The following is a 25,876-nucleotide window of genomic DNA, read 5'->3' as shown; positions in this document are numbered from 1 at the left end:
CAAACGAAACCACTGGCCGTCCTTGACCCAGTCTGTGCTTTCCCGCCTCCAAGCCTGTGCTCGTCCCCATCTGACACCCTTCTCCATCTCTGCCTGTCCCCTCCCCATTTAGCCTTCAAAGATGTTGCTGCCTCCAGGCAGCCCTCCTTGATGCTCTCAGCCTCAGCATCTCTCCTCCTCTGAGCTCCTCAGGACTCTCCCGGTGCCTTTCTTAGAGTACGTATCACTTTCTACTTAGGTGATGGCTCTTGGTGTGAAGTCTTTCCTCCTTCTGGAAGGCGGGCCCCTCAAGGGTAGGACCCACATCTGAGCCGTCTTTGTATCTCCCTGCACAGCACCTGCTTAAGGCACGTCCGACGGGTGAATGTGTGTGGAGAAGCCACCACCGGTAGTCTGTTGTCCTTGTTTCTCCTTGGAAGGCCAGGCCCACCCTTCACGGTACAGAGAAAGTCTGTCTCCCCTCCTTGCTGTCTGAGCCCTGCTCAGGGCCAGGCAGGCCGCAGGCACCAGGTCACCCCTCTGTGCAAGACCTCTTCTCCCTGTTTCCGACACCGCAGACTCTAGGCTGAAGCCCTGCTCACCCCCCTGCCCGCCCCAGGTTCCTGTAGCACCGAGAGCTCTCAGGGGAACAGCCACTGCCCGTGGGATCCTCAGAACCTCTTTCTTTCCCCTTGGCCCCAGTTAGGCTGCTGTTAGCAAAGCAAAGAGGGCAAAGGAGACCCCCAAGGACAACGGCTCCTGTGGGTTTCCTTGGTGGGGGCAGGAGTGACCTGTGGCCCAGGTAGACAAAAGTCACGTGGTCCATCCCCTGCCTCTGGGGGGACACTCTTGGTCTATTTCGGGTGGGCAATTCTCTCTCTGATTCTGAAAGCTCCTCCTGGGTCACACGTGCCCACTTCTCAGAAAGCTGCTGTTGACGTCCCTGCTCCATCGCTCTCCTGTGACCTGCGCTCCCTCGGTCCACGTCTGACCTGCAGTGCGTGTGAGGGGAGGCGGTGGAAGCAGGAGGCCGGACTGGAGCTGGGGTGTGAAGAGTGGACCGTGTTCCAGCTCACTGGGTGAGCCGCCAGGTCCCGGAGCTGACATCCTGGGAGAGTGGGGCTCATTCCCCGACCAGGCACTGGGTCACCTTCCTTCCCGTCCCTGGGGACCCAGGAACACGGGAGCCCAGGAGGGTCAGAGGCCATGGCTTGAGGATGAGGGAGAATGACAGCTCCTGGTGGTGGTGGGTCACACAGGGGTCCTTTCCAGGAAAGGGACGCGCCCCATCCCGTCTGGACAAGGGGCAGTGGGGACAGTGGAGAAGGCAAGGAGGGGCCCTGAGGGAGGGTCAGATCCCCACGGGATCTGAAGGGGCCCAGAGATCACATCTTGGAGCAGGATTTCCCCAACCCAGACTCTCTCCAGCCCCGGGAGTGACATGCATGTGGCCGTCCCAGGAACCCTGGCCCCGTGTCCCACCCAGGGAATCCTCTAGTCTGCTGCCATCAGGTCAGGATTCTTGGCAGACAGAGGAGTACAGGAAACAGGGGCTGGCAGGAAGGGAGGTCTCTCCACCAGGCAGACCCTTCCACCACCCTCCGCTCTCCCACCCTCCCCCCAAGGGACCTCGGCGGCCTGGGCTGCAGAAGAACCCAGCTCTGACCCAATTCTCCCCTCCAGCCCGACCCACCCATCCCCACAGCCAGAGCTGGTATGAGGGCTCTGCATTGGGGACCTTTCCTCCAACACACCAATCCTGAGTTCTTTTGCAAACGATTGCCTGTATTAGCCTAAGCTTTTAAAGAAGAAAACTACAGAAAGCAGCCTCACACACATGCTCTCCAGCCCCAGTCTTCACCCAGGTCCTCGCCCTCCCTCCCTCCTCCCTCCCCGTGGTCACAGCACACCCAGCTCTTCCCGCCCTCTCTCCAAGGGTCCCCAAATGGGGATTGGCCTCCATCCTGCAGACAGCTTCTCTCCGATCTCCTGAAGCGGAACAGGGAACCCACGCGGCGAGCGCGGAGGCTCGCTGGCATCCTATTGAGTGGCTCAGCTTGGGGCTGGGAGGCTGAAGGCCACCGCTTCTGCTTTTCCTTCCCCCAGCAGTCCAGGCTCTGCTGGCAGAACCTTCCCGGGGCCCCCTCATTCCGGCCTCCCTGGGGCTCCAGGCACTGCCACTGTTCTCCATCCTTCAGGACTGGCTCCCCAGGCCGGTGTGGACGTCAAGTGAAGCTTTGGGGATCTGCCGTCATGCTGTGGCTGTGGGGCCGGGCAGGGCCATCCAGGGTGAGGTGGGGCTAGGGGCTGGATTCTGCAAGACAGAGACGGGGCTATGCCAGCTGGTCCCCAGGGGGCAGCTGCCACCCACCCATGACAAGTGGTGAAGGTGGTACAGCAAGGGGGTCAGGCCCGGGGGCTCTGCCATCATGGGGCATGGGTTCAAATCCACAGCCACCATGTGCTCTCTGACCCCCGGCAAAGCCCTCCTTGGCCCCTTGGGCCACCACGACCACCCCCAACTCCAGATGTGTGTGTGCTCAAGCTGGGCTCTGAGAGAGAGGCCTCCTGATGCCTCGGCACAGAAGCCACAGGGAGGAGAGCTGTTTGGTCCAGGGCCGAAGGGCCAGTCTTGCACAAAGGTCAATTCTGAATAATTAAAAATGCCTAGGGGTTCCTTTTTTTTTTGCTATTCAAAATATAAGATGTTTTAAATCCTATTGAGGAAAAATGTTTCCCTATTAACATAGATTATTTGCTTTCCTGAAGGGAGAGTACCAACAAGAGAATTGGCACGGCTTTGGGGCACCAAATGTCCACATCTGGGCGTATTTATGAAGGTGCAGCACAGAAGGAGACTCATCTCCAGTCTCGAACTGTGTCGCAAGGCCACGCGGGGAAGTGCAAGCGGGGGCTACGTGGCCCCTTAAGCCGAGTTGCTGGTCACTGATCTAGTCCAGATACTGCATCTTACAGATGGCAAACCAAGGCCCCAGGAGGGTGGGGATGGCCAGGGTAAGTGGGCAGAGTTCTGTAGATCCAGACGGACCGCGCTGGTGTCCTGACTCCCCGCCCCATTGCTCTAGACCGGACGGGTTGCCTTGAGGGCTCCCTAAAGGCAGGCAGGTGGCTGCTCCTCTGTCCTTTCCTCCCTCCCTCCCTCCCCACCGGCCGGCTTGACCCCCTGTCAGGGCAGCATCCTTACCTGTGACAATGAGGGTGGTGGTGCTGACAGCCTGGCCCAGCGCGTTCTCGGCCACCGCCTTGTAGCGGCCGCTGTCCTCGGGGGAGACGCTGGGGATGATAAGGGAGCACACACCCTGCACATCGGTGCTGTACACCGCGGGGTTGCCCGCCAGGCTCTCGTCATTCTTGTACCAGGTGACCTGGGGTCGGGGACAGCCCTGCACGGCACAGCTCATGCAGCATTCGCAGCCCGGGGGCAGCAGGTGGGCCCGCAGCCCCACCAGGAAGCGGGGCTTCTGGCGCAGGTCGGGCTCCCGGTGCCTCGGAGTCTTAACCATGAAGGCGTCTGCGATGAAAACCGGAGAGAGAGAGAGAGAGAGAGAGAGGAGGGTCAGAGGGTGGGGACGGCTGGCTGAGGCACGGTCCTAGGGCAACAGAGGCACCTCCCGTTCCTTCCTGCCTCAGCTTACCTGCAGATGTGGCCCCCACGGCTGACTCACTTTTTCCCCCTTTTCTTAAAACACTTTTGGGCTTTTTTTTTTTTTTTTTTAAACTACAAACTAACACACATTCCTGGTGGACAAATTAGAACATACAGCAAATCAAAAGGAGAAAGAATAGAACCAAGGGTCATCTCATCACCTCCGGACGACCAGGCTACGTTTTAGTGTGGAAACTTCCGGAGGTTTTGTATTTTAGAGAGACCAAGTGATGCGATGTGATAACCTGCTTTTTCCAGCAACTGGTGTAACCGAGGACCCTCCAGGACCAGTTCAACCGACCTCATCTTATCAACAGAGCAATTAAGAGCGGTCTTTGAGGAGCCGAGACCCCTCGTCCAGTTGAAGCTGGTTGAGACCACCAGCCCATCAACGGGGCCTGCGCAGATGCTCCGTCAGTGACCCTCTTGACGTCAAGGAGCTGAAAACTCCACGCTCCACTCACGGTAATGCCGCCGTTTTGTGACCATGCGTCTTATGAAGAGGACGGAGTCTGACTCCGCTTGCGCAGACCGTCAGTCACCTCTCCTCTCCTCACCTCCAATCATCCGTCTCCACACTGCAGACCACCCTGCCCTTCACCCTATAAACTGTGCCCCAAGCCCTGGATCCCGGAGACAGATCTGAGGGCACATGACCCCTGCCTCCTTGCAGATCCATCTTGCAAAATAAAGCTGATTTCTTTCCCCAAAACTGGTGCCTTAATAACCGGCTCTTTGTGCGTGTCAGACGACAGAGCCCCAATTTTGTGCGTAACGCTGCTTTGAAGGTCCACGTCTATTTGACTAATATGCACTTTCTTTTCAGAGAAACAGTAACCTCTCTTTACCTGGCTGCCTGCCACTGACTGGAGAAGCCACGAAAGGATGTAGACACGAGGACACACACAGCCCCTCCCGCCCTCCCCGAGTCACGGTGCAGAGGCCGTCGGGCGAGTGGGTTGGGCAGGAAGGGGGCACAGCAGTGGCTCCGGGTCTGGCTGGCCACCAGGTCCAGCTCCTAGGGGAGACACACACGCCCGCATCTCCGCCCCGGCCTCCGAGCTCGCTCCAGGGACGGCCGCCACACTCACCTCGATGCCGGGGGATGCACCAGGGCTCGCTGGTGTCCGAGGGCTGGCTGGCCCCCAGCTCGTTCTTGGCCACCACCCGGAAGTGGTACTCGAGGCCCGGGAGGACGCCCAGGAGGGTGAAGCGGTTGGTGTGCAGGCCGTCGGCCGCGAGGCGCCAGGGCCCGAGCCCCAAGCAGCGCGTGAACACCTCATAGTGCAACGGCGAGTCACCCCCCTCGTCCGGAGAGGGCTCCCACTCGGCCGTCACCGTCCCCGGCACGTTCTCCTGCAGACGGATGGGCCCGGGAGCCCGCGGGCACGCTGAGGACAGATGGCACAGGGAGCCGCGTTGAGGGGACCCAGCGGGCCACCTGAAATCACCCATGGGCTCCAGGGGTGGCCGTCCCTGTGTCCCCATGTCTCCTGGGGCCCTGGGGAACGCAGACTTGCAGGCAGGGACCTGGGGCCCGAGAGAGCGCAGCCAGGGGTCTGCAGTTGCATCTGGAGCAGGGAGACCACTCCAAATGAATCGTTTTTCTCTCAGCCCCATTCTCAGGGCTTGTCTTTTTTTTTTTTAAAGGAAGATTGGCCCTGAGCTAACATCTATTGCCAAGTTTCCTCTTTTTTTTTTTTTCCTCCCCAAAGCCCCAGTACATAGCTATATATCCTAGTTGTAGGTCATTCTAGTTCTTCTATGTGGGAAACTGCCTCAGCGTGGCGTGATGAGCGGCGTGTAGGTCTGCACCTGGGATCTGAACTGGCGAACCCCGGGCCGCCAAAGTGGAGCGTGTGCACTTAACCACTCGGCCACGGGCCGGCGGCGCCCCCCCCAAAACAGTCATTTTAATTCACTGGTTTGTAAGTAAAATGACACAGGACACGGGCAGAGCAGGGGTTTTCACGAGACCGAGCCGCAGAGCCCCCGTTGTCAGTGCATAATTCCATATTCCAGAAGCCCCTCGGGGTGGGGCCCGTGTGGCGGTGGCGGTGGCAGTGGGGAGGGCGGCCCTTATCTCCTACAAGGACCACAGACAACTCCCCCCAGGGCTCTTTCGAGTCAGGAGCTGGTGGTGACCGCTTCCACTCACTGACCCCAAATGAGGAATTGCTGGGGTCCAGTGAGGGGCTGTGGCTTAGCTGTCCCTGAGTTCCCGAGGCAGAAGAGCAACGAGCCCCTGGGGACCCTCCGTCGGCCTCTCCTCCTTTCTCTCTTTGAACACGTAGGGAGGGTTGGGGGGCGGGGGGCGATCCCTTTGCAAACCCAGGCCTGGGGGGCACAGCGGAGACCTGTGATCGGGCCAGAGGGAAAGCTCCCTGCCCTGGCGAGTGACTGAGCCGTTTCCAAGCCCCTGCCAGGCCTGCCTCACCTGCCACCCGGAGCAGGAAGCTGTGGGTGGCCTCCTTCCCCTGCAGGCCTCTCAGCACCACGGTGTAGAGGCCGGCGTCCGAGGGGCTGGCTGAAGGCACCAGAAGCTGGGTGAGGCCGTCCTTGGTGGACGTCACGCTTCTTCTAGGCAAGGGCAAGCCGTCCTTGAGCCAGGTCACCTCGGGCATGGGGGCAGCCTGGGAGATGAGGGGAAGGGAAAGTGGTGTGGAAGCCACGGCATGGGAGCTGGGCTGAGGGGCGGGCTGAGGGGCGAGCGGGAGAGGAGCACTGTGGGAGGACGGATGTCTGAGCAACGAACGAGGCAGACAGAGCGGGAGGGAGCGGCTGGGGACGGGAGAGGAGGCTGGATGCGAAGTCAGGCACAAACGCCAAGTGTCCTCAACGTGACACCCACACAGACTTCTGGAGTTTCTTCTTCGAGCAGTGAGCTGCTGGTTGAAGCTCTGAGCAGGGGGCTATAATTAGATCTGGATTCCCACTGCGGCGGGGGCGGGACGTGGCTGATGGGAGTGAGCGGGGCTCACGGGGAGGGGAGTGCTAGCACCATGTGCCCAAGACCAAGGGGGGGTGCCTTTGGGATCCCTGCAGGAGCCCGGGAGGACTGGCCGGGGACAGTGGTGACCCTGATGGCCATGCCACCAATCCCCCTCGAGACCCTCAGTCCTGGGCACAGGGGGCTCAGAGTCAAACAGGGGTGCGAACAGTCCTGCCTCCCAGATGGTTCTGAGGAGTCAAGAAGTCAATTAATTATATCAACGTGCTTTCAATGCATTAATTGCATGAATCCTCAGAGCAACCCTTTGAGATAAGTTACTATTATTACCCCCATTTGACAGAGGAGGAAGTAGGGCACAGAGAGGTTAAGATATTTGTGCACGGTCAAACAGCTAGTGAGTGACGACACCGGAATTTGAATCCGGGCCGTCTGGGCTGCTGACCGGGCACTGCACTGCTGTCCTGTCCGTCCAGAGATGCGTGGTGGTGCCTGAGAACCATCCTAAGTCACATGCAGGTGGTGGCCCGCACAGTATGAGTTCTGAAGTCAAAGGGGATCACGCACTGCAGGACCTCTGAACCCCCAGACTGAGGGCAGGTGGAGAAAAGCGGGTGGCCTTGTTTCGAGGTGCAGCACTGGAAACTACCACGAGAGGGGTTTGTGCACAGGAGCATGGTGGCCGCCCACTGGCCAGGTGAGGGCTGTCCCTTCAAGGAGGACCCTCCCTACCCCATTCCTCACAGCTGGCCTGATTTCCTGCACAAGCCCAGGTCCCAGATCAGGGCCTGAAAAGGACCAGGGGAGACAAGACAGCCACGGGGCTGAGTCTGGCTCCCTGTCTGCTCCGGGCTCCCCTCCCCACGCCCTGCCAGATGCACTCACTTCGAAGGGGACAGGAACACGAATGGTGTCGCCAGCTCTGACTGTCAGCGAGTCCTTCATGCTGGAGTCCAGTCGGAACTTGGGGCACACTGGAACACACAGGATGGCTGTCACCTCCCTCTGCAGTTGGGGCCCAGCCCCGAGGGGAAGGCTGGGCCAGCCGAATGGATGCCGAGATCTAATGGGGGCTGGGGGGGGGCTCCGAAGGAACAGGAGAGGCGGTTGGGAGGCCCAGGAGCTGGTGGGGAGAGGCTGGCACAGAGCAGGACAGGGAAAAATGGACCCAGCTCTTTGCTTTCGCAGGTGAGATGACCCCCATCTGAGACAGGAAGTGCCAGGCCTGAGACCAACTGAGCCAGGGGCAGAGCTGGGACAAGATCCGGGATTCTGGACGCCAGGTGTTGTGTGCTTTTCACTGTACTCATCTCCTTTGTGTCACAGTGACAACTAGGGTCTGCTGGGGTGGCCCAGTGTCGGCTCAGGTCAAAGACGGGTCAGCTGCTTCCGGCAACTAAAGCCCAAGGGGTGGGACGGTCCACCCTCAGGTAACAGGGAGCTGGGCGGCTTCGGCCCTGAGTGTGAACCACACTTGTGAGCAACACCTGTGCCTTCTTAGGCCCAGCCTCGGGGGCAGCCAAGAACCCTGGAGGGAGCCTGGACGTCAGAGTCACCACCTGGGTTACAACCTGCCTCTGCCACATACGGGTGGAGAGACCCAGGGCAAAGTACCTTTGACCTCAGTTTCCTTATCTGTAAATTGGGGATAAAATATTAACCTCGTAGGATTTTTATGAGTCGTAATGAGGAAACGTTTCTGCAGGGCCTGCCTGGCCCAGAGCCTCGCTCGTCCATCACAGGTGCTCAAGAAATGCCACTTTCGTCAAACCTCGGAAGGGGAGCCTGGCCCGCAAAGGGCACAGATGCCGCTCAGAGCCTTCTCCCGGGAAGGGCCTGTCGCGGGAGGAGGGGGGTGGCACTCACCAGTGACGGGCACGGCCTGCACCAACGTGTCCAGGGTGGTGGGCTGGCCGGGGCCCCCGTCGTTCACCGCTGTCACCCGCATGAAGTAGCTTTCTCGAGGCCGGAGCCCCTTGGCTGTGTAGGTGGGGCCGGGCACAGTGCCCGTGTGGCACCGGGTCCATTTCAGACTGTCCGAGCCGCGCAGCTCCACCACGTAGCCCTGAGCTTCGTCCCCTTCCTGAGTGTCCGGCCGGGCCCAGCTCAGGGTGATGCTGGTGTTCGACGTGTCTGTGACTTGCAGATCCCTCACGGGCCCAGGAGGTCCTGGCCAGGCCCCATGGGAACGTCAGGAATGGCGTCACCCTCCCTGAGGGTGGCCACTCCGTGCGGCTATTCATTGGTTTTCCTGTGGGAGGCTGGGGGTTTCTTTCACCGAGGGATTTGGAGTGTAGACTTTCCTGGAACCAAGCCCTTACTCCACCCTGCCCCCTGCCTCACTTGGGCACCGCAGATCCCAGCTCGCCTCTTCCAGGAAGCCTTCCCCAACTCATTCCACTCCTTCGCCAACCCACCAACCCCTTCCCCCTAATGCTCCTTCCTTAATTCCTGAAAGCTGGAATTTACTTGATGACTTCTCGGGCTCCGAGATCCACGAGGACTAGAACTCTTTACCTTTTTATTCTGAGCTCTAAGCTCCTAGTAAGACGGCCTTCTGGGCCCGCGGTTCTTATTCTTCTCCTGTGACGTGGGAACGAGCGTCATCACACAGGCCCTGCCCACCCCCGGGGGTTTGGGAACACTGTCTGATGCGTGTCAAAGGGCTTTGTCAATTGGACGGCACTGCGACCTTCAAGAGCCCCCCAGCGTTTCTAAGCACGAAGTGAGTTAATCTGCACACAAATCACCTGGGGGATGTCGTTAAAACTACGGATCCTGATTCAGGTGGTCTGGGGTGAGGGTTGAGAGTCTGCACGGCTAACAAGCCTCCAGCCAGTGCTGCTGGACCGGGGACCACGCTTAGCAACAAGGGTCTGGAAAATGTAGGATTGGGGTGGCGACTACGGGACACTGCTCGTCCTGCTTGTCTCCTCCCAGCATTGATGAGGGAGGAGGAAGATGGATCAAATACGACAGGTTGGGGCCATTTCCAAGGAGTGAGATGCATGGGTCCCCTTTCCTCTCCCATCCACTGACCACACGCTGCCCTTCCTGGGACCACCACTAAGATGCCACTTGGTCAATTAAACTTAAACTATTTTTGCTGGACTCATTCCAACAGCCTGAATACCTGTGGTGCCCTGCACAATGTTGGCCACATTGCAGGGGATGAGCAAATAGTCGTTGGATAGAGAAGCGATGCTGAGGTTTCCCTGTGGCCCCTCACCCTCCCGGCAGTGATGGGGGGAGTGGTAGGTTACAGCACTGGGACACGGGCAGCTTGGGGACTGATCTGCCCAGAGCCGAGGGGTCAGCGGTGTGATCTTGGCAAGGAGTTGTAATCCCCACCGCCTGGCCCCTGGGGGGGCTGCTTGATCTCAGTTCAGGGGCTCGTGCCTTTCCTGTGCCCCTATGATGTGCCTCCCCCCACAGAGGCCATCTGGACTTTATCCTGCAGCCCTCCAGACCATTTCCTTCAGGACGGCCCCTGAACTGTGGCTGCCTGTCCTGTCCCACCGGCTCCAGACCCATCCCCTGCTCACCACCACCACCCCGTCCTCCTGGCTTGGTGCTGTACTTACTCATGGGGTCCCGAGCAAAGACGGCATCCGACGGGGGCCCAGGCTCTCCAGGGCCAGAGGGAGCCACGGCCGTGACCCGGAACTCATACTGACAGCCCTGCCGCACATCTGCCACGGTCCACTTCCTCTCTGTGAAAAGCCCGCCCCACATTAGTCCCACCCTGATGGGACCAGGCGATGGGGGAGACGGGCGGCTCGGTGGCTCCGAGTTCTGGAGAAGACCAAGCCGGGGCCTGCATCCCTCCCCCCCGTCCAGCCCACCCGGTGTGGCTCCGTTCTCTCCAAGGGGAGGAGAACATTGCTCTGTGAGTCAGGGCCCCGAGTCCCTGCCCTGTGGTTCTGCCACCAACTTGCCGGGTGGTCTTAGGCAGGTACCCGAACCTCTCCGGTTCTGTCTGCCTTACAGCGTTGTTGTCATATTTAAATAAAACGGAACCACGACGTAATGAAGTCGGAAAGATGGCCTCAGCTCAGCTCCCTCCTAGAGACGACGAGACTGGGGCCGGAGCAGCTTGGCCCTCCTGGTAACTGGGTCTCCTGACAACCTGCTCGGCGCTCCCACCTGCTCTTTCCCTGCGAGCCCTGCTGTGGGCTCTCCTGTTTTTTCTGACCTCAGAAGGCAGCTCCCCAGGAAGATCTTAGGAGCGGGGGACACTTCTCCCCCTTTTTGTGGATGAGGAAGCAAAGATCTAGTGAGGGGAGTAGCTGCCCGAGGTCAAGGCCAGGAGGAGAGCGGCCAGGGCCAACAGCTCCGCCTCTGGCTTCCATCCCAAGACATCTTCTCTTACAGCAGCTTTCCCAAACTCGGAGGCGCTGTTGACATTTTTCAGCTAATTCTTTGTTGAGGCTGTGGGGGTGGGGAGGGCGCGTGCTGTGCCTTGTAGGATGTTCATCAGCCTCTCTGGCCTTTCACACTAGATGCCACTGTCCACCTTCCCCCGACCCCCACTCGTGACAACTAAGACTGTCTCCAGACATTGCCAAAGGTCCCCAGGGGCAGCACTGCCCCAGGGGAGACCCACGTACTAAATTGGTCTGGCATGACGATGCCACGGGACCCTGCAGCTGGGAAGGGGTCCCGGGAAGGCTCGGAGAATCCCCGTCAGGCCCGCTCACCAGGCACCGGGCGGTCGTGCGCTGCTGTCCAGGTGTGGCTCCCCTTCTTGCGCTTCTCCACCAGGTAGCCCAGGATGTGGGCACTGCCGGGGCCCTGAGGCGCCGTCCACGTCAGCGTGATGGCCTTGCTGGAGGCTGACAGGATGGTCGGGGCGGAAGGGGGCCCTGGGAGAGCTGGGGGGCGGAGAAGGTGCAGGTCAGCCAGAGGCCAAGGAAAGGGGCCAGCTCTCGGGCAGATCTCGGGGGAGGAGCGGGGCCTCTGGGGACAGCCACATTGTCCTTCCCTGTGCGAGTGTCCGGGGGCCGAGCCAGCCTGCTCTGGGACACTGTTCTGGCTGTTTGGGGGCAGGAATGACGGGACCAGAGAAGCTTGTGGCCTAGGAGTCTAGAGCCAGCCCTGAGGCCCCTCGGCCCCACGTCCCCTGAGAGATGCTCCAGACAGGGGCATCTGATGGAGGAGGGTCCTGAGGCAGTGGCTCTGCCTGTCCATCCCCGACTCCCGGAAAGCCACAGCTGGGAGAAGACCCCATCAACCTTGCTTCCTGATCTGGCAGCCAGATCTCGAACAAAGCAGAGGCAAGGGGTCTCCATAGTATTCTAGAAGGACCTCAAGACCCCCAGGCACTGTCTGGTGTCCCTCAGCCTCCAGGGCAGACCTGCCCGTCCTCTGCGCATGGTGGGGAGCCCGGGAGCGCTCCCCACCCCCAGCCCCAGCCTGTCCTCTCACCCTCAGGAGCCAGCAGCACCTCCGCAGACTCCAGGGCCTCCCCAGCCCCCTCGGAGGTCACAGCCCGCACGCGGAAGGCGTACTTCTTGCCCCGCTCCACGTGGGCGTCGGTGAAGCTGGTGCTGTCCCCGGGGGGCTCGCCCACGTTCAGCCACGTGCTCCTGCCGGCCTGCCGCCTCTCTACCATGTAGTGCTCCACTGCCCGGCCCCCATCGTCCCGCGGGGGCCGCCAGCGGAGGGAGACACCAGCCCCCTGGCAATCCTGCACCTCCAGGGGGCCCTGTGGGGGCTGGGGTTTGTCTGGACCCAGCAAGAGGAGCAGGGAGAGAAGGGGGGGTCAGAGGAGCTGGAGGGGAGCTGTGTGGGACATCCCCCCTCATGGGTGGATAAGCTGGCAGTGGGGTGGGGTGCCCAAGTGGGCATCACCTAGAGGTGCCCCTGGTCTCCCCCACCCCAGCACAGGCACATACATGCGGGGCGGTGACACAGAGGGCAGGACTCCCTGAGTGGCTGGCATGGGCACCTGCTCAGCCCTCCAGTGGCACCACTCAGGGCTGGGGGCCGCCACCCCATCCCAGCTACTTCCCGAGGGCCCCGTGCATCAGCTCTCAGCCGACAACATTCCCTCCTCCCAGCACCAGCCCAGCCCTTTATTTATCTAAACTGCTTCTTCCTAACCCGTCTGTGGGGGGGGACAAAGCGCGGTAAGGGTAGGTTCGGATCTTAGCATGCAAATGCGGAACAGAGCCAGGGGACCACCCCGGGGCTGCCCCTGCTGGCAGGGAGGGCCCAGAACCCCGGGAGCCCCAGGCTTTGGCGGGGAGTAGACTGGGGCTGGCACCTAAGACTTGCAGGGTGAGCTCGGCCTGCGCAGAGCCCCCGTCACTCCTCAGCGTCACGCTGTACTGGCCACGGTCCTTCCTGCTGGCGCTGGAGAGGCACAGCCGCGTGAAGTCGTCCCCCAGGGTCACCTGGGGCCCCCCGCTGCTGCGGCCCAGCACCTCGGCACCGTCCTTCCTCCAGGCAGCCTGCACGGGGAGGCGGCTCTGGAAGGGCACCTTCATTGTCACCGGCTTCCCAGCCTTGACCACCAGTGGCTCTCGCAGTTTCTCTGTCACATCGGGAGGGATGACGGGGGCGTCTAGAGACAGAACAGGGCAAGGGGCTCAAAGAAGGGCAGGCTCTGGGCACGGGGGGTGGGGAAGTGGGAGCCGGAGAGGGAGGTTTGGGTAAGAATAGAGCACCCCTCCCCACCTCCAGAGGACTAACGGGGTGAAGGGGCTTTCCCTGCAGCTGGAAGGACGAGGGGGAGACCTCACAGAGAGGTCCCAACACGGAACGGGGAGGGTGTGGGCTGGCCTTTTGAAAGCATCTTCTCAAACTCAGGATGAGATTAGACTGGCTGCAGACCAGCCGCACATCCGGGTGTTGGCAAGGGGAGCATATGCCCCAGTGCAGGGAGTCTGCTGAGCCGGAAGCAGGGCTGGGCCTCACCGTGGACGGTCAGTGTGGCCTCGCTCTGCTGGCTGCCAGCGACAAAGGTGTACCTCCCGGCCTGGGTGCCCTGCACGTGGGCAATGAGGAGCCTGTGCACCAGGCCATCCTGCTCAAAGACGACTCCATCCTGGGCACCAAGCTGGAAGAAGGGCCACAGAGGAGCCGGTCACCTCCTCCCGGCGCCGCTCCTCTGGGCCCTTTACTAACGGCAGGCACGTGCCAGAGCTGTCCATGCTCAGTATCCCATTTAGCTGTTCCAACAACCCCACAAAGTGGGGGCTGTTATTAACCCCGCTTTATACATGAGGAGACCAGAGGCCATCTCAGTGGTCAGTGGCAGACCTGGGATCTGAGCCCTGCTTAGCCATGCTCTGAAGCCCTGGGGTGTCCTTCCTCCTGGGATGACAGCCAGGATGGAGGACAGAGGGGCCCTTCAGAGAGACCAGAGATCCTGTCTGGTTGGGCCGACAAGACGCATTTGTACGAGGCCTTGAAGGATGGGGAGAGAGGCATGGGGAGATTCTGGATGGCAGGTGGGAAGGCAAGGGGTGTGTCGAGGGAGGAGCAGGCAGGACACACATCCATTTTATAACCCAGTTTATTCTAAACATACCCAGCTGCTGGCTGTTTAGACTTCTCTCATGGCAGATGAGTAAAATGAAGAAGGAAAAATCTTCATTGCCAAGAAAGAAAAGTCTTCCTTGCAAAGCCCCTTCCCTCTGCACCGCCATCCTCCCGTCCCTCCCCGCACCTGCATCAGCACAGAGCTGGGGTGGCAGTACCTTGACTCCATCCTTCAACCAGGTCCCGGGACCCAGGTCGTGGGTGAGGGTGCAGGACAGCACGGCGTCCTCGCCCCACTGCACTTCCGTGTCGACCAGGCCCTGGGAGAAGTGGCCCGCGGGGCCTGGGGAGACACAGGGGGCGTCTGGGGGCTGGTTGCCCAGGGATTCTCCCAAGGCCCAGACTCCCAGGCCGTGGCCGCACTGTGCCCTGGAGGGCACCAAGTCCTGCCAACTGGGCTCAGCCGGTGCCAGCAAAGCCGGGCCCCTAGTTTTTCCCGAAGGGCCTAGGCTCGTGCAGGAGATGCGGGTGTGAGGTGCATGGAGGGGCCCTGAGTCACACAGACACGGAGTCTGTGTAACACAGAGAGGGTCAGTCCAACAGCTCTGGTGCACTGGACAGAGGGTGTCAATATGCACACCCAGGACACCTCGCTGAGCCCCAGGCAGCCTGGATCCCCCCCAAGGAGGGGGAAGAGGTTGCTTCCTGGGTTGGGAAGAGATCCCTGAAAATGGGGACACTGGAGGGACAAACTCCTGGGGCTGGAGGCAGAATGGGGACCGACCCAGGAATCCCAGCATCGGATGGGACTCAGCCTGCTGAGAAATACTTACCTCGGGCCTCCTCGGAGAAACGGCCAGCATCAGGCCTGTATCTGGATCTGGGACTCTGGGTGGCATCTCGCCCCTGGCCGTCGGCGTCCCACCTGGCCTCTCTGCCGCCTCTCCTGCTGCCGGGATGGCTCAGGGGGTCCTGCTGCTGGTCCTGGTGCAGAGCCTCTCCCAGGCCCCCTCTGCTCGTCTCTCCAGGCAGCCGCCCCAGGCCTCTGGCCTCATCCGCTCCTCCTCTCTTTGCAGCTCCAGCCTCGGCCCCCAATTGTGTTTGAGCCCTGTTCCTGGGTGCACCCAGCCTACCGTCTAACCTGCTAGACTCTGCTGCTCCCCATCCCTGAGACTCCTTTAGGGCCCCTGGACCTCGGGCTTTGTCATTCTCAGCCTCCAGAGACCCCTCACCCCCTAGGGACCCCCTTCCTCCTCTCAGCCCTTTGCCTGGCTGAGCTCCAAGGTCCTGGATGCCCCCTGATCTGTCCCCAGAGTCTTTTATGCCAAATGGACCATCTAGCCCATTCCAGGCTCCCTGAGGTCCTGTGTCCCCAGGTTTTTGGGTGAGGCCCTTCTCCCCATCACTGTAAGTCTCTTTATCCAGGACACCCGAGACCCCTGGGCCACTGGATCTGCCCCTTCCAGGACCTGAACCTTTGCTATCTGGGAACCTTGAGCCTCTCCACCCCCTAGCTTCTTCTTCACCTGGAGCCCTGTCCCAGCCCCTGGAGCCCTCTGGTCCTTCATGGGTCCCATGGAAAGCCGCATCTTTCTCCTGCAGTGCACTGGGAGCCCTGGAGCCTGGGAGCTGCTTCCCAGCACCAGTGCTGTCTTGGCCAAACCGCTGGTCTTCCTGGCCTGGGGCCCAAGCACGGCTCTCCCCTCCCCCATCAGCAGCCCCTGGCCTTGATTTGCCCCTTTCCCCGGGCATCCCTCTGCCGTCCAGCACCTGGCCCGCACCTGCTGAGCTCCCTGAGCCTTCTCCCATTCTCCTGCCCCCGAGCAGTGCATCCCCAGCTCCCTGAGGGGCCGGTGCCCCTGGACCAGCCTCTCTACCCCTGTCTTCTGTCCCTGGGCCTGCTTTCCAGGAGTCCTGTTCACGCCCAGAGTCCAGAGCAGCTGTCCCTGCCCAGGCCTCACCCTCCACTGCCCCTCGACCACCAAGACACCCAGAAGTCCCCATACCCCCTGCTTGGTCTGCGGACCTGCCCTTCCTACTGGTAGCCTCTCTGTCCCCAGGAGAACCTGGGGTCCAAGAGGCCCCAAGACCACCCTTGGATCCCTGCCCATCTGGAAGGATCTGTGGCCCTCTGGGCATCCCCAGCACCCCAGGGCCCCTGTGTCCTGTGCCGTCTGCGGTGCCCAGTATTCCAGTCTGCCCAGAACCCACCCCAGGCCCTGTCCCGTCTACATGCCCAACTCCCCTGCCCCTCTCTGCACCATCTTTTTTGCTTGTGCCACCGTCAGACCCCTCTGATGCTGCCCAGGATGCAGACCTGCGCCCTTGGGCCTCTTGGCCTCTGGGTCCACCCTCATATCCCCCTCCAGCCAGTGAGCCTGTTACTCCGAAACCTCCTGAGCCATCTCTGTAGCCCATCTCACCTTCTGACCCTATTTCCCCAGGTCCTCCTGAGCCTCCCCTATAACCTGCCTCACCCCCTGACCCCATTCTACCAGGACCCCCTAAACCATCCCCATACCCTGCCTCACTCCCCGACCCCATTCTCCCAGGACCCCCTAAACCATCCTTATAACCTGCCTCACCCCCCGACCCCATTCTCCCAGGACCCCCTAAACCATCCCCATAACCTGCCTCACCCCCTGACCCCATTCTCCCAGGACCCCCTAAACCATCCCCATACCCTGCCTCACCCCCTAACCCCATTCTCCCAGGACCCCCTAAACCATCCTTATAACCTGCCTCACCCCCTGACCCCATTCTCCCAGGACCCCCTAAACCATCCTTATAACCTGCCTCACCCCCCGACCCCATTCTCCCAGGACCCCCTAAACCATCCTTATAACCTGCCTCACCCCCCGACCCCAATCTCCCAGGACCCCCTAAACCATCTTTATAACCTGCCTCACCCCCTGACCCCATTCTTCCAGGACCCCCTAAACCATCCTTATAACCAGCCTCACCCCCTGACCCCATTCTCCCAGGACCCCCTAAACCATCCCCATAACCTGCCTCACCCCCTGGTCCCATTCTTCCAGGACCCCCTAAACCATCTTTATAACCTGCCTCACCCCCCGACCCCATTCTCCTAGGACCCCCTAAACCATCCTTATAACCTGCCTCACCCCCCGACCCCAATCTCCCAGGATCCCCTAAACCATCCTTATAACCTGCCTCACCCCCTGACCCCATTCTCCCAGGACCCCCTAAACCATCCCCATAACCTGCCTCACCCCCTGACCCCATTCTCCCAGGACCCCCTAAACCATCCCCATAACCTGCCTCACCCCCTGACCCCATTCTCCCAGGACCCCCTAAACCATCCTTATAACCTGCCTCACCCCCTACCCCCATTCTCCCAGGACCCCCTAAACCATCCTTATAACCTGTCTCACCCCCCGACCCCATTCTACCAGGACCCCCTAAACCATCCCCGTAACCTGCCTCACCCCCTAACCCCATTCTCCCAGGACCCCCTAAACCATCCTTATAACCTGCCTCGCCCCCTACCCCCATTCTCCCAGGACCCCCTAAACCATCCTTATAACCTGTCTCACCCCCCGACCCCATTCTCCCAGGACCCCCTAAACCATCCCCGTAACCTGCCTCGCCCCCTAACCCCATTCTCCCAGGACCCCCTAAACCATCCCCATACCCTGCCTCACCCCCTGACCCCATTCTCCCAGGACCCCCTAAACCATCCTTATAACCTGCCTCACCCCCTGACCCCATTCTCCCAGGACCCCCTAAACCATCCTTATAACCTGCCTCACCCTCTGACCCCATTCTCCCAGGACCCCCTAAACCATCCTTATAACCTGCCTCACCCCCTGACCCCATTCTCCCAGGACCCCCTAAACCATCCTTATAACCTGCCTCACCCCCTGACCCCATTCTCCCAGGACCCCCTAAACCATCCTTATAACCTGCCTCACCCCCCGACCCCAATCTCCCAGGACCCCCTAAACCATCTTTATAACCTGCCTCACCCCCTGACCCCATTCTTCCAGGACCCCCTAAACCATCCTTATAACCTGCCTCACCCCCCGACCCCATTCTACCAGGACCCCCTAAACCATCCCCGTAACCTGCCTCACCCCCTGACCCCATTCTCCCAGGACCCCCTAAACCATCCTTATAACCTGCCTCACCCCCTGACCCCATTCTCCCAGGACCCCCTAAACCATCCTTATAACCTGCCTCACCCCCCGACCCCATTCTCCCAGGACCCCCTAAACCATCCTTATAACCTGCCTCACCCCCTGACCCCATTCTCCCAGGACCCCCTAAACCATCCTTATAACCTGCCTCACCCCCTAACCCCATTCTCCCAGGACCCCCTAAACCATCCTTATAACCTGCCTCGCCCCCCGACCCCATTCTCCCAGGACCCCCTAAACCATCCTTATAACCTGCCTCACCCCCCGACCCCATTCTCCCAGGACCCCCTAAACCATCCTTATAACCTGCCTCACCCCCTGACCCCATTCTCCCTGGACCCCCTAAACCATCCTTATAACCTGCCTCACCCCCTAACCCCATTCTCCCAGGACCCCCTAAACCATCCTTATAACCTGCCTCACCCCCTGACCCCATTCTCCCAGGACTCCCTAAACCATCTCTATAACCTGCCTCACCCCCTGACCCCATTCTCCCAGGACCCCCTAAACCATCCTTATAACCTGCCTCACCCCCTACCCCCATTCTCCCAGGACCCCCTAAACCATCCCCATAACCTGCCTGCCCCCCTAAACCCACTCCCTCAGGACCCCCGAAATCTTTCCTATAGTCTGCCTTGTCTACTGACCCTCTTTCCCCAGAACCCCCAATACCATCCCTATAACCCGGTCCAGCCCCTGACCCTGTTCCTCCGAGGCCCCCTGCACCGTCTCTAAAGCCCGCCTCACCCCCTGGCCCCATCCCCCCAGGCCCAAGCTCCCTTGAGCCTCCCCCATAAGCTGTTCTGCCTCCAGCAGATCCATCCCCATAACCCAGCGCGTTGCCAGACCCGTAAGCCCCCCGGCTCGTGGAGCCGGCCCCAGCGTGAGGAGCTAGTGCCTCGGGGCGCCTGGTATCATCCCAGTCAGCAGCTCCAGCTCCAGAGGCCCCAGCACCACGGCCCCTGGGCCCATCCCCATCACTCACTTTGCCCCCTGCCCTCAGAGACCTTGGCTCTGTGGCTCCTGGACCCCCAGAGCCATCCTCATGGCCTCCTTCTCCAAAGGACCCCAGAGCCCCTGAGGCTTTGAAGCCCCCGTAATCTCCAGTCTGACCCCAAGGCCTTATTCTTCCAGAGTCCCCTGGTTCAGCTCCCACTTGTCCCTCCCCAACAGCCTCCACTGTTGCAGAGGCCCCGAGGCCACCTCTACCCACAGACCCCGCTTTCCCAGGGCTCCCGAGGCCACCATCAGAACGATGCCTTCCCCCAGGGCCAGCATCTCCCTGGCCTCCAGGCACATCCCTGGCCTCTGGATGCATCCCAGCTTCATCCATGGGCCCTCCATCAGGGCCACTGGAGCCACTCTTGATACCAGCAAGTCTCCCCGATCCCCTTCTTGCAGGACCATAACCATCTTTGTCTCCAGACCACGTTCCCCCGGGCACCCCTGAGCCATGTCTGTAACCACCTCCTACCTCAGACTCGGTTTCCCCAGGTGCCCCAGAGGAGACTCTATAACCAGCACCCTGACCAGATCCCATTTCTCCTGGCCCCCCTGAGCCATCCCTATAACCAGCCCCCTTTTCTGAACCTACTCCCCTGGAATACCCTAAGCCATCACCATACCTGGAGTCCATCCCCCCTGGACCCCCTAAGCCATCCTTGTAGCCCATCTCACCCCTGGATCCTTTTCCTCCAGAGCCCCATGAACCATTCCAGAAATCTGGGTCAGATCCTACTGCCCCTGGGCCTCTTAATCCATCTGTGTCTCCCAGAGTCCCCCCTGACCCCTGAGCACCCAGGCCTGGAGACCCAATTAGCCTGTGGCTTCTGGCATCTACCCCCTGACCAGACCCCATCAGCCCAGTCACTTGGGCACCACCCACACCCCCTTTCTCTCCACCAGACCCCCACACTCCCGGCCCGTGGTGGGCCCCAGTTTTGCTGAGGCTGGACTGTGTGTCATCCCAAGGACCTGCGCTCTCAGCCTCTATTCTGCCGGCGCCCCCTGCTCCGCTCTGACCTGCTGTCCAGCCCTGGGAATACTGGAGGCTTCTGGACCCATCGCCTGCCTCGCCCAAGGCCCCTGCGGTCCCCTGGCCCTCCCTTCCCCTGAGCCCCTGCTCATCCCCTTCCCAGCCCCTGGGACCTCCTGAGCCTCCAAGGCTGGTTCTGTAGCCCTTGCCCCCTCCCATGGACGCCCCTGGGCCTCCATCCTCTGCCCCCAGCAGGGAGCCCTCACCTTTGGCCTCAGGACCCCCGCGCCCCAGGGGGAATTTCCTGCCAGAAAAGTCCTTGCCTGCAGATGTCTGTCCTGGAGACTCCTCTGACCCCCAGAAGCCCCTTGCTTCCCCGTGGTCAGCATCACTACCTGCCCAAGAGCCCCCGGACTCACGGCCCCTGCCTGCCTTGGAGCTAGAACCTCTTTCTCCAGGGGACCCCAGGGCACCAGGACCTCCGGCCCCACTGCTGTCTCCAGCTCCCCCCAGGCCTGCCCCACTACCCCACACTGCCCTAGCTGCTCCTCTCCCCCTTGCTCTGCTCGGATCATCCCCTCCTTCCATCTCAGCCAGGCTCTCCCCCTGCAAAATCTCCATCTCTTCCTCTTCTGACCGAGACCCCGCAGGACCAGACTGAGACCCCCGCAGGGCCCTCTTTCCTATGCCAGGTCCCCTCTGAGCACCCCAGAGGAGCTGCTGGCCGTGCCCGTCTAGTTCGCTCCCATTTTCCTCTCTGTGTTCCTTTCCTTCCCATCTTCCCCCCGCTCCTCCAGCCCAAGGGCGGCCGGACCCAGCCTCCCAGCCCCCTGCGAGCCTGCTGCCTCCATCACCGTCTCTGCCGCGACCCTGTTGTTGACCTTCCCTGAGGTCCAGTCCTGATTCTAGGCCCTCTTGCTGTCCCTGGGCCCTCCCGGGAAGGCCCCTGTCCCAGCCCCCCTCTCTGCGGAGCTGACCGTCCCCAGGAAGGGCGACGCTGCCTCCCTCTGCTTCCAGGAAGCCCTTTCTTGCCTGCCCAGGGCCCCAGACTGAGTCAGCTGCCCCCTTGTCGCCCACCAAGGAGGAGTCATGCCCATCAAGGCCACCTCTGTCTGGGCCGGCTGAGAGCTGGAGCCCGGAAGCCAGCCCCGCCCCATCAAGGGAGCTCCCTATGCGGCCCTGCTCCCTGGCTGTCCCTCCCTTGCCACTGAGGCTCCAGGAATCTTCTGCTTCTGAGGTCTGGGCTGCTCGTGCCTGCAGCTGGTGGTCAGCACTTGTGGTCAGAAGGTCTTTATCCTTCCCAGCTTTGGTGAGCGGACGGCGGCCCCACAGAGAGACAAGAGGAAAGGCCGTTTGAATCAGGCCGAGGTGCCCGTCTGTGCCTCAGTTTCCCCAGTAAAGAAGCAAGCCAACCATCTCAAAGAAGCCAGGAAGTGCCAGCACATTGATGGACAAGTCCCATGACCACCTCCCCCAGCCCCGTACCCACAGCTCAGCCAGCCCTGCTCTGCGGTTTGCGAGGACTTTCGGAGGAAAGATAAAAGCCACACGTCATTTGCTTATCCAACTGCCAGACCCGTCGTGCGGTTTTTACAAGGTCCGTTTGCCCCACCGGCTGCCTTACAAATGTCCAGTTTACACTTTCCTGGGGTCTCCTTGAACCCAAATCCCTCGGTCGTAGGGTGGCACTAAGGGTGTTCTTTGGCCTGACCCAGGGGCTTCTCGTCCACGCTGAGCCCAGGCCACTGTCCGCAGCCCTGTCCAGGATCCTAGGGCCATCTTGGATTTGTGGCCCCGAGCAGGTGTAACTGAGGAGGGCTGGGCCGGCTGGGAGCCTGCCTCGCGGGGTCGAGGATAGAGCAAAGGAGGCTTCCTCCTTCTCTGAGAGGGAAGGAGTCATCGAAAGCAAATGACTGACCAGAAGAGGGCCCTGCCACTGGCCTTCCTCACTGCCCCGAGGCCCCGAGGCCTGGCCGTGGGAGAGGCTGGGAAGATGGAGGGGTGGACCAGACCGCTCACCTTCAACCACCAGCCAGGCGCTGGAGGCGTGGAACCCGGTGCTCAGCGAGTAGAGGCCCATGTCTGAGAAACGGGCCCCTCTCACCACCAGCTGGTGGGTCAGCCCGTCAGGGGACACAGACACTTCATATTTGTTGCCGCGCCGGAGCGGCCGGTGCTGGAAATTCCAGGCGGCGTCGGGGCAGGGGCCAGAGAGGACGCACTCGAAGACGGCATCGCCGCGCTCCTTGCAGCGGGCCTCGGTCAGCGGGACCACCACGTGCGGGGGGATGGCTGTCAGGAAAGGAGGAACAGGGCGTCAGCTCGGCAGCATGATCCAGCGGGACCTGATGCCGCGGGGCTGGGAGTTCAGAAACGCTGATTCAGGCCTGCTTGGCCGCAAATTCCTGTGTCTCCTTGGACGGCCAGCTCCTTGTCCAGGGATCAGTCCCCTCACGTCAAATGAGGCGTTATAATTTGGTTATGAACAGAAAGACTGCCTTCAGCTCTGGAATTCTATAATTCCCAACCCAAGGTCATATCTGGGGGTGGGGGGTGCGTGAAGGAGACCCGCACGCTGAGCGCCGACGCTTCTCGTGCAGCCTCTTATTAATCTCACGCCCACCTTGAGGTCTCACGGCTCCTTTTGACAGGTTAGGAAACCAAGCCCGCCAAAGTTCAAGGACTGGCCCATCTCACCCAGCTAAGAGGTGGCCCAGGCAGGACTCACACCCGGGTCCGGTGGACCCCAAACGCCCCGGTCCTTTCTCCACGCCACGTCATTTCCAGGCTGCGCAAAGCCCCCTCCAGGCGGGCCAGGCCTGCCGGACCGCTCATCCCTCCCGTTCCCTCAGCCTCGGCTCAGCCGTGTGCTTTATGCTGTATTTGCCCAAGGCTTCCTCCCCAGCCTCTCCGCCTTCCAGGAGCTCCAGGGTGACGTGTGCATGGCTCTTCAGGACGGGAGGGAGTTTGATGAGGGAGGAAGTGACAGTTCCCAGGGGAGAGCGCACGGGAGGCAGAGCAGAAAGAGGCCTCTGTGGGCACCAGCTGTCTGCCCAGGCGGGGCTTCTTGCTAAGGGATGTGGGAGATGAGGACGAGCCTCAGACGGGGCAGAATCTGCAGGCTGAGAACTTAGACCCTGATCTGACTTCGCTGTGGAAGGTCTGTGAGCGGGGCACGCTGTGTGCATTCTACATCCGCGGCTGAAACCCAGCCCGGCTCAGCACCAAGAGGCCACAGGCCTGACACGGAGACTTCCGGAAAGAGACTGTCATCCCTGAACCCTCGGGACACGTGTTCCTGCCCCCAGCTGTCTTCTCGAGGGGGGACCTGTCACGTTCCTCTGTCCCCCTACCCATGGCACTGACCCGGTTGCCCCACCCCCCAAACTTCTGCAAGGACCACCACCCACCGCTGGCGTCCAGTTCCGTGGAGAAGATCTCTGTGTCCTCCACCTTGACCTGGTAGATGCCCGCATCCTCGGGCTGAAGGTCCTTGATCTGGAAATGGTAGTGCTTCCCCAGATGCCGCAGACAGTGCTTGGTCTGGTTGTCGAAGCCGTAGGGGATCATCTCGCCATCCTGAGGCCGGCAGAGGGAGAGCGAGGTTTGGGGCCTTGGCAGGTCCCCAGCACCTCCTGCCCCCAGTCCCACTCTGGCTACAACCAGCTGTTTCCTCCCACTGGCCCAGGTGCCAGAAAACCTATCAATGGAACAGCACGGAGTCGGGGGGTGCTGGGGGTGGAGAGTGGGTCCTGGAGCCTGGAGAACAGGCGGTGTGAGGTGGAGGAGAATAAATGCTCTGGGATGGGCCCTGACGGCCCCCGGGGAGTGATCATCTGCTAGGGTCACGCGAGAGCCCCTGAGATGGCGAGACCGCGGCTCGGACCAAGGAGACGCCTGCCCAGGCAGCTGTGCCAGGTGAGCAGGGGGCAGGGAGTCCATGCCAAGGCCCTGGGGCGCAGGACGTTCATTCACGGAGGGAGGAAGAGAGCGCTCTCAGTGTCCTTAAAGCTCCTCTGAACCCAGGGATCAAGGCGCACGGACACTGCAGCTCAGTCTGGGTGGATCGGCCACTTGTGCATATTAGCAACAGCGAACACCTGCCCGCTGGGTGCCAGGCAGTGTCTGCGTGCTCGGGACACAGCCGTGAATAAGACTAAGATTCCTGCCCCCGGGGAGCTGAAGTTCCATCTGGGAGACAGACAAGTAATAAACATCTTAAGTAAATAATGTCGCGTGTGGGAGAAAGAGACGGAACTAAGGAAAAGAGAAAGGGGGCGCTCAGGAGTACAGGATGGGTCTGGGGATCCAGCAGTTGCCCAGGGCGGGCGTGGGGCTCCCTGCAGGAGAAGGGCTTAGCCGCGAGGATATCAGTAAGAGCACGGCCGGCAGAGGGACAGGCCGGGGGCAGGCACAGAGGAGTGGGGGAGAGGGAGACATCGTGCATGACCTCACTTATCGTCTCGGCACGCCGGAGACAGGCTCTCCAGTCCTCACTTCACAAATGAGGAAACTGAGGCACAGGGGAGGCAAGCAGCCTCCCTCAGTCGGTAGCACGTTGGTGTCAGAACACAGGACTGGTGCTAGGCCTTGCTGACCCCCGCCCCCGCCCCAGGCCCCACCTGGTTGATGGCGGGGCCCATGCCTGGAGACAGAGCCCAGGTGGAAGGGATGTGCTTGCTCAGAATCCCCCTTTTTTCCTCCCAGGCCCTGTCCGGAGAGCCCCGCTGCTCAGTGAGAGGTTAGAGGTCTCCGTGGAATGTCTACACCCGGCTTTGACCTGACTCCCACCAGGAGCTCCACAAGATGCATGGCTCACCCCCATGTTCTCTGGTTCTTCCCACAGGGGGACCCATGGACCCGTGGTCTCTCCCCAGACCTGCACCATCCCGTGTCCGTTCAGGGCCCAGCCAGCCTCACCTTGTACAGGTAGATCTTGCTCCCCAAATCCTTGAGATCCAGCTCCAGGTGAAACGAGGCCACCCCATCCTTGCTGACCTTGATGTGCCTCAGGTTGGCGAGGATGTTGACGTACTGGGGAAGACAGCCCACCAGGGAGCTCGCTGAGCTCTGTCCTCGGGGCACTCCCGCCCCTCAGACCGCAGCCCCGATATCGCGGGTGAGCATGGTTTGCCCGTGTTCAGGTGGGACCCTTCAGCTCCGTGAAGTGGGAAGTTCCCCAGGGTGAGCCATCGGGTCAGGAAGGAACGGACCCCAGGCATCCAGGTGCCCCGAGAACATGGTGGGTGTCTCTGCTCATCACTATTCCATCCAACAAACATCAAAAAAACTGAGCAACTACTGTGTGCAAAGCCCTCTGCTGGGTCTCGTGTTAGAACAGCTGAGGAGGCTCAGAGGAGAGGAAGCCGAGACCCTAGAGGGGAGGTTTGATGAACCACCCTCAAGGGGATAAAATACTATTTTCAGGATAATGAAAACTAGCTGTTTTGCATTTCCAGAAGAAGAATTTGACTTATCCTATAGTTAGGGTAGACACAGCGAAGAACTTCCCATACGGTTTCTAAGATGCTGGAATGAGAGCACTCAGGGGAACCGAGAAATTCCCTTCTCTGGAAGCCTTTAGAAATAAGGCAGGTGCCCACCGTCTGGTGATGACAACAGACAAGGACGATGGCGGTGACAGCTGACATGAAGCC

At 60.9% G+C, this 25,876-nt stretch overlaps 1 protein-coding gene across 2 annotated transcripts in view; it reads right to left on the bottom strand.

Annotated features, from left to right (window-relative positions):
* Window positions 1–1,743: 1,743 nt before the first annotated feature.
* The window catches only part of IGFN1 (immunoglobulin like and fibronectin type III domain containing 1), a 32,405-nt gene continuing 8,272 nt past the window's right edge, over window positions 1,744–25,876 (bottom strand). Inside the window, exons 9-25 of one of the 2 annotated variants that reach the window (XM_070255867.1) lie at window positions 25,140–25,253; window positions 23,630–23,798; window positions 22,239–22,511; window positions 21,474–21,523; window positions 14,918–15,035; window positions 14,303–14,427; window positions 13,518–13,659; window positions 12,865–13,164; window positions 12,024–12,323; window positions 11,297–11,470; window positions 10,181–10,309; window positions 8,463–8,765; window positions 7,482–7,570; window positions 6,084–6,279; window positions 4,738–5,037; window positions 3,185–3,511; window positions 1,744–2,293 (exon numbers count right to left, since the gene is read on the bottom strand). In XM_070255867.1, coding sequence (XP_070111968.1) covers window positions 2,280–2,293; window positions 3,185–3,511; window positions 4,738–5,037; window positions 6,084–6,279; window positions 7,482–7,570; window positions 8,463–8,765; window positions 10,181–10,309; window positions 11,297–11,470; window positions 12,024–12,323; window positions 12,865–13,164; window positions 13,518–13,659; window positions 14,303–14,427; window positions 14,918–15,035; window positions 21,474–21,523; window positions 22,239–22,511; window positions 23,630–23,798; window positions 25,140–25,253 — 3,123 coding nt within the window. In that variant the 3' untranslated portion in view covers window positions 1,744–2,279. Of the gene's footprint in view, window positions 2,294–3,184; window positions 3,512–4,737; window positions 5,038–6,083; window positions 6,280–7,481; window positions 7,571–8,462; window positions 8,766–10,180; window positions 10,310–11,296; window positions 11,471–12,023; window positions 12,324–12,864; window positions 13,165–13,517; window positions 13,660–14,302; window positions 14,428–14,917; window positions 16,644–21,473; window positions 21,524–22,238; window positions 22,512–23,629; window positions 23,799–25,139; window positions 25,254–25,876 lie in introns of those variants that run through there. The other variant, XM_023634532.2, reaches the window with a different exon arrangement.

The sequence above is a fragment of the Equus caballus genome, chromosome 30 (assembly GCF_041296265.1).
Source record: "Equus caballus isolate H_3958 breed thoroughbred chromosome 30, TB-T2T, whole genome shotgun sequence".
Lineage (NCBI taxonomy): Eukaryota > Metazoa > Chordata > Mammalia > Perissodactyla > Equidae > Equus > Equus caballus.
The sequence above is the reverse complement of the archived record's forward strand: the minus strand, read 5'-3'. Positions and strand labels throughout refer to the sequence as shown.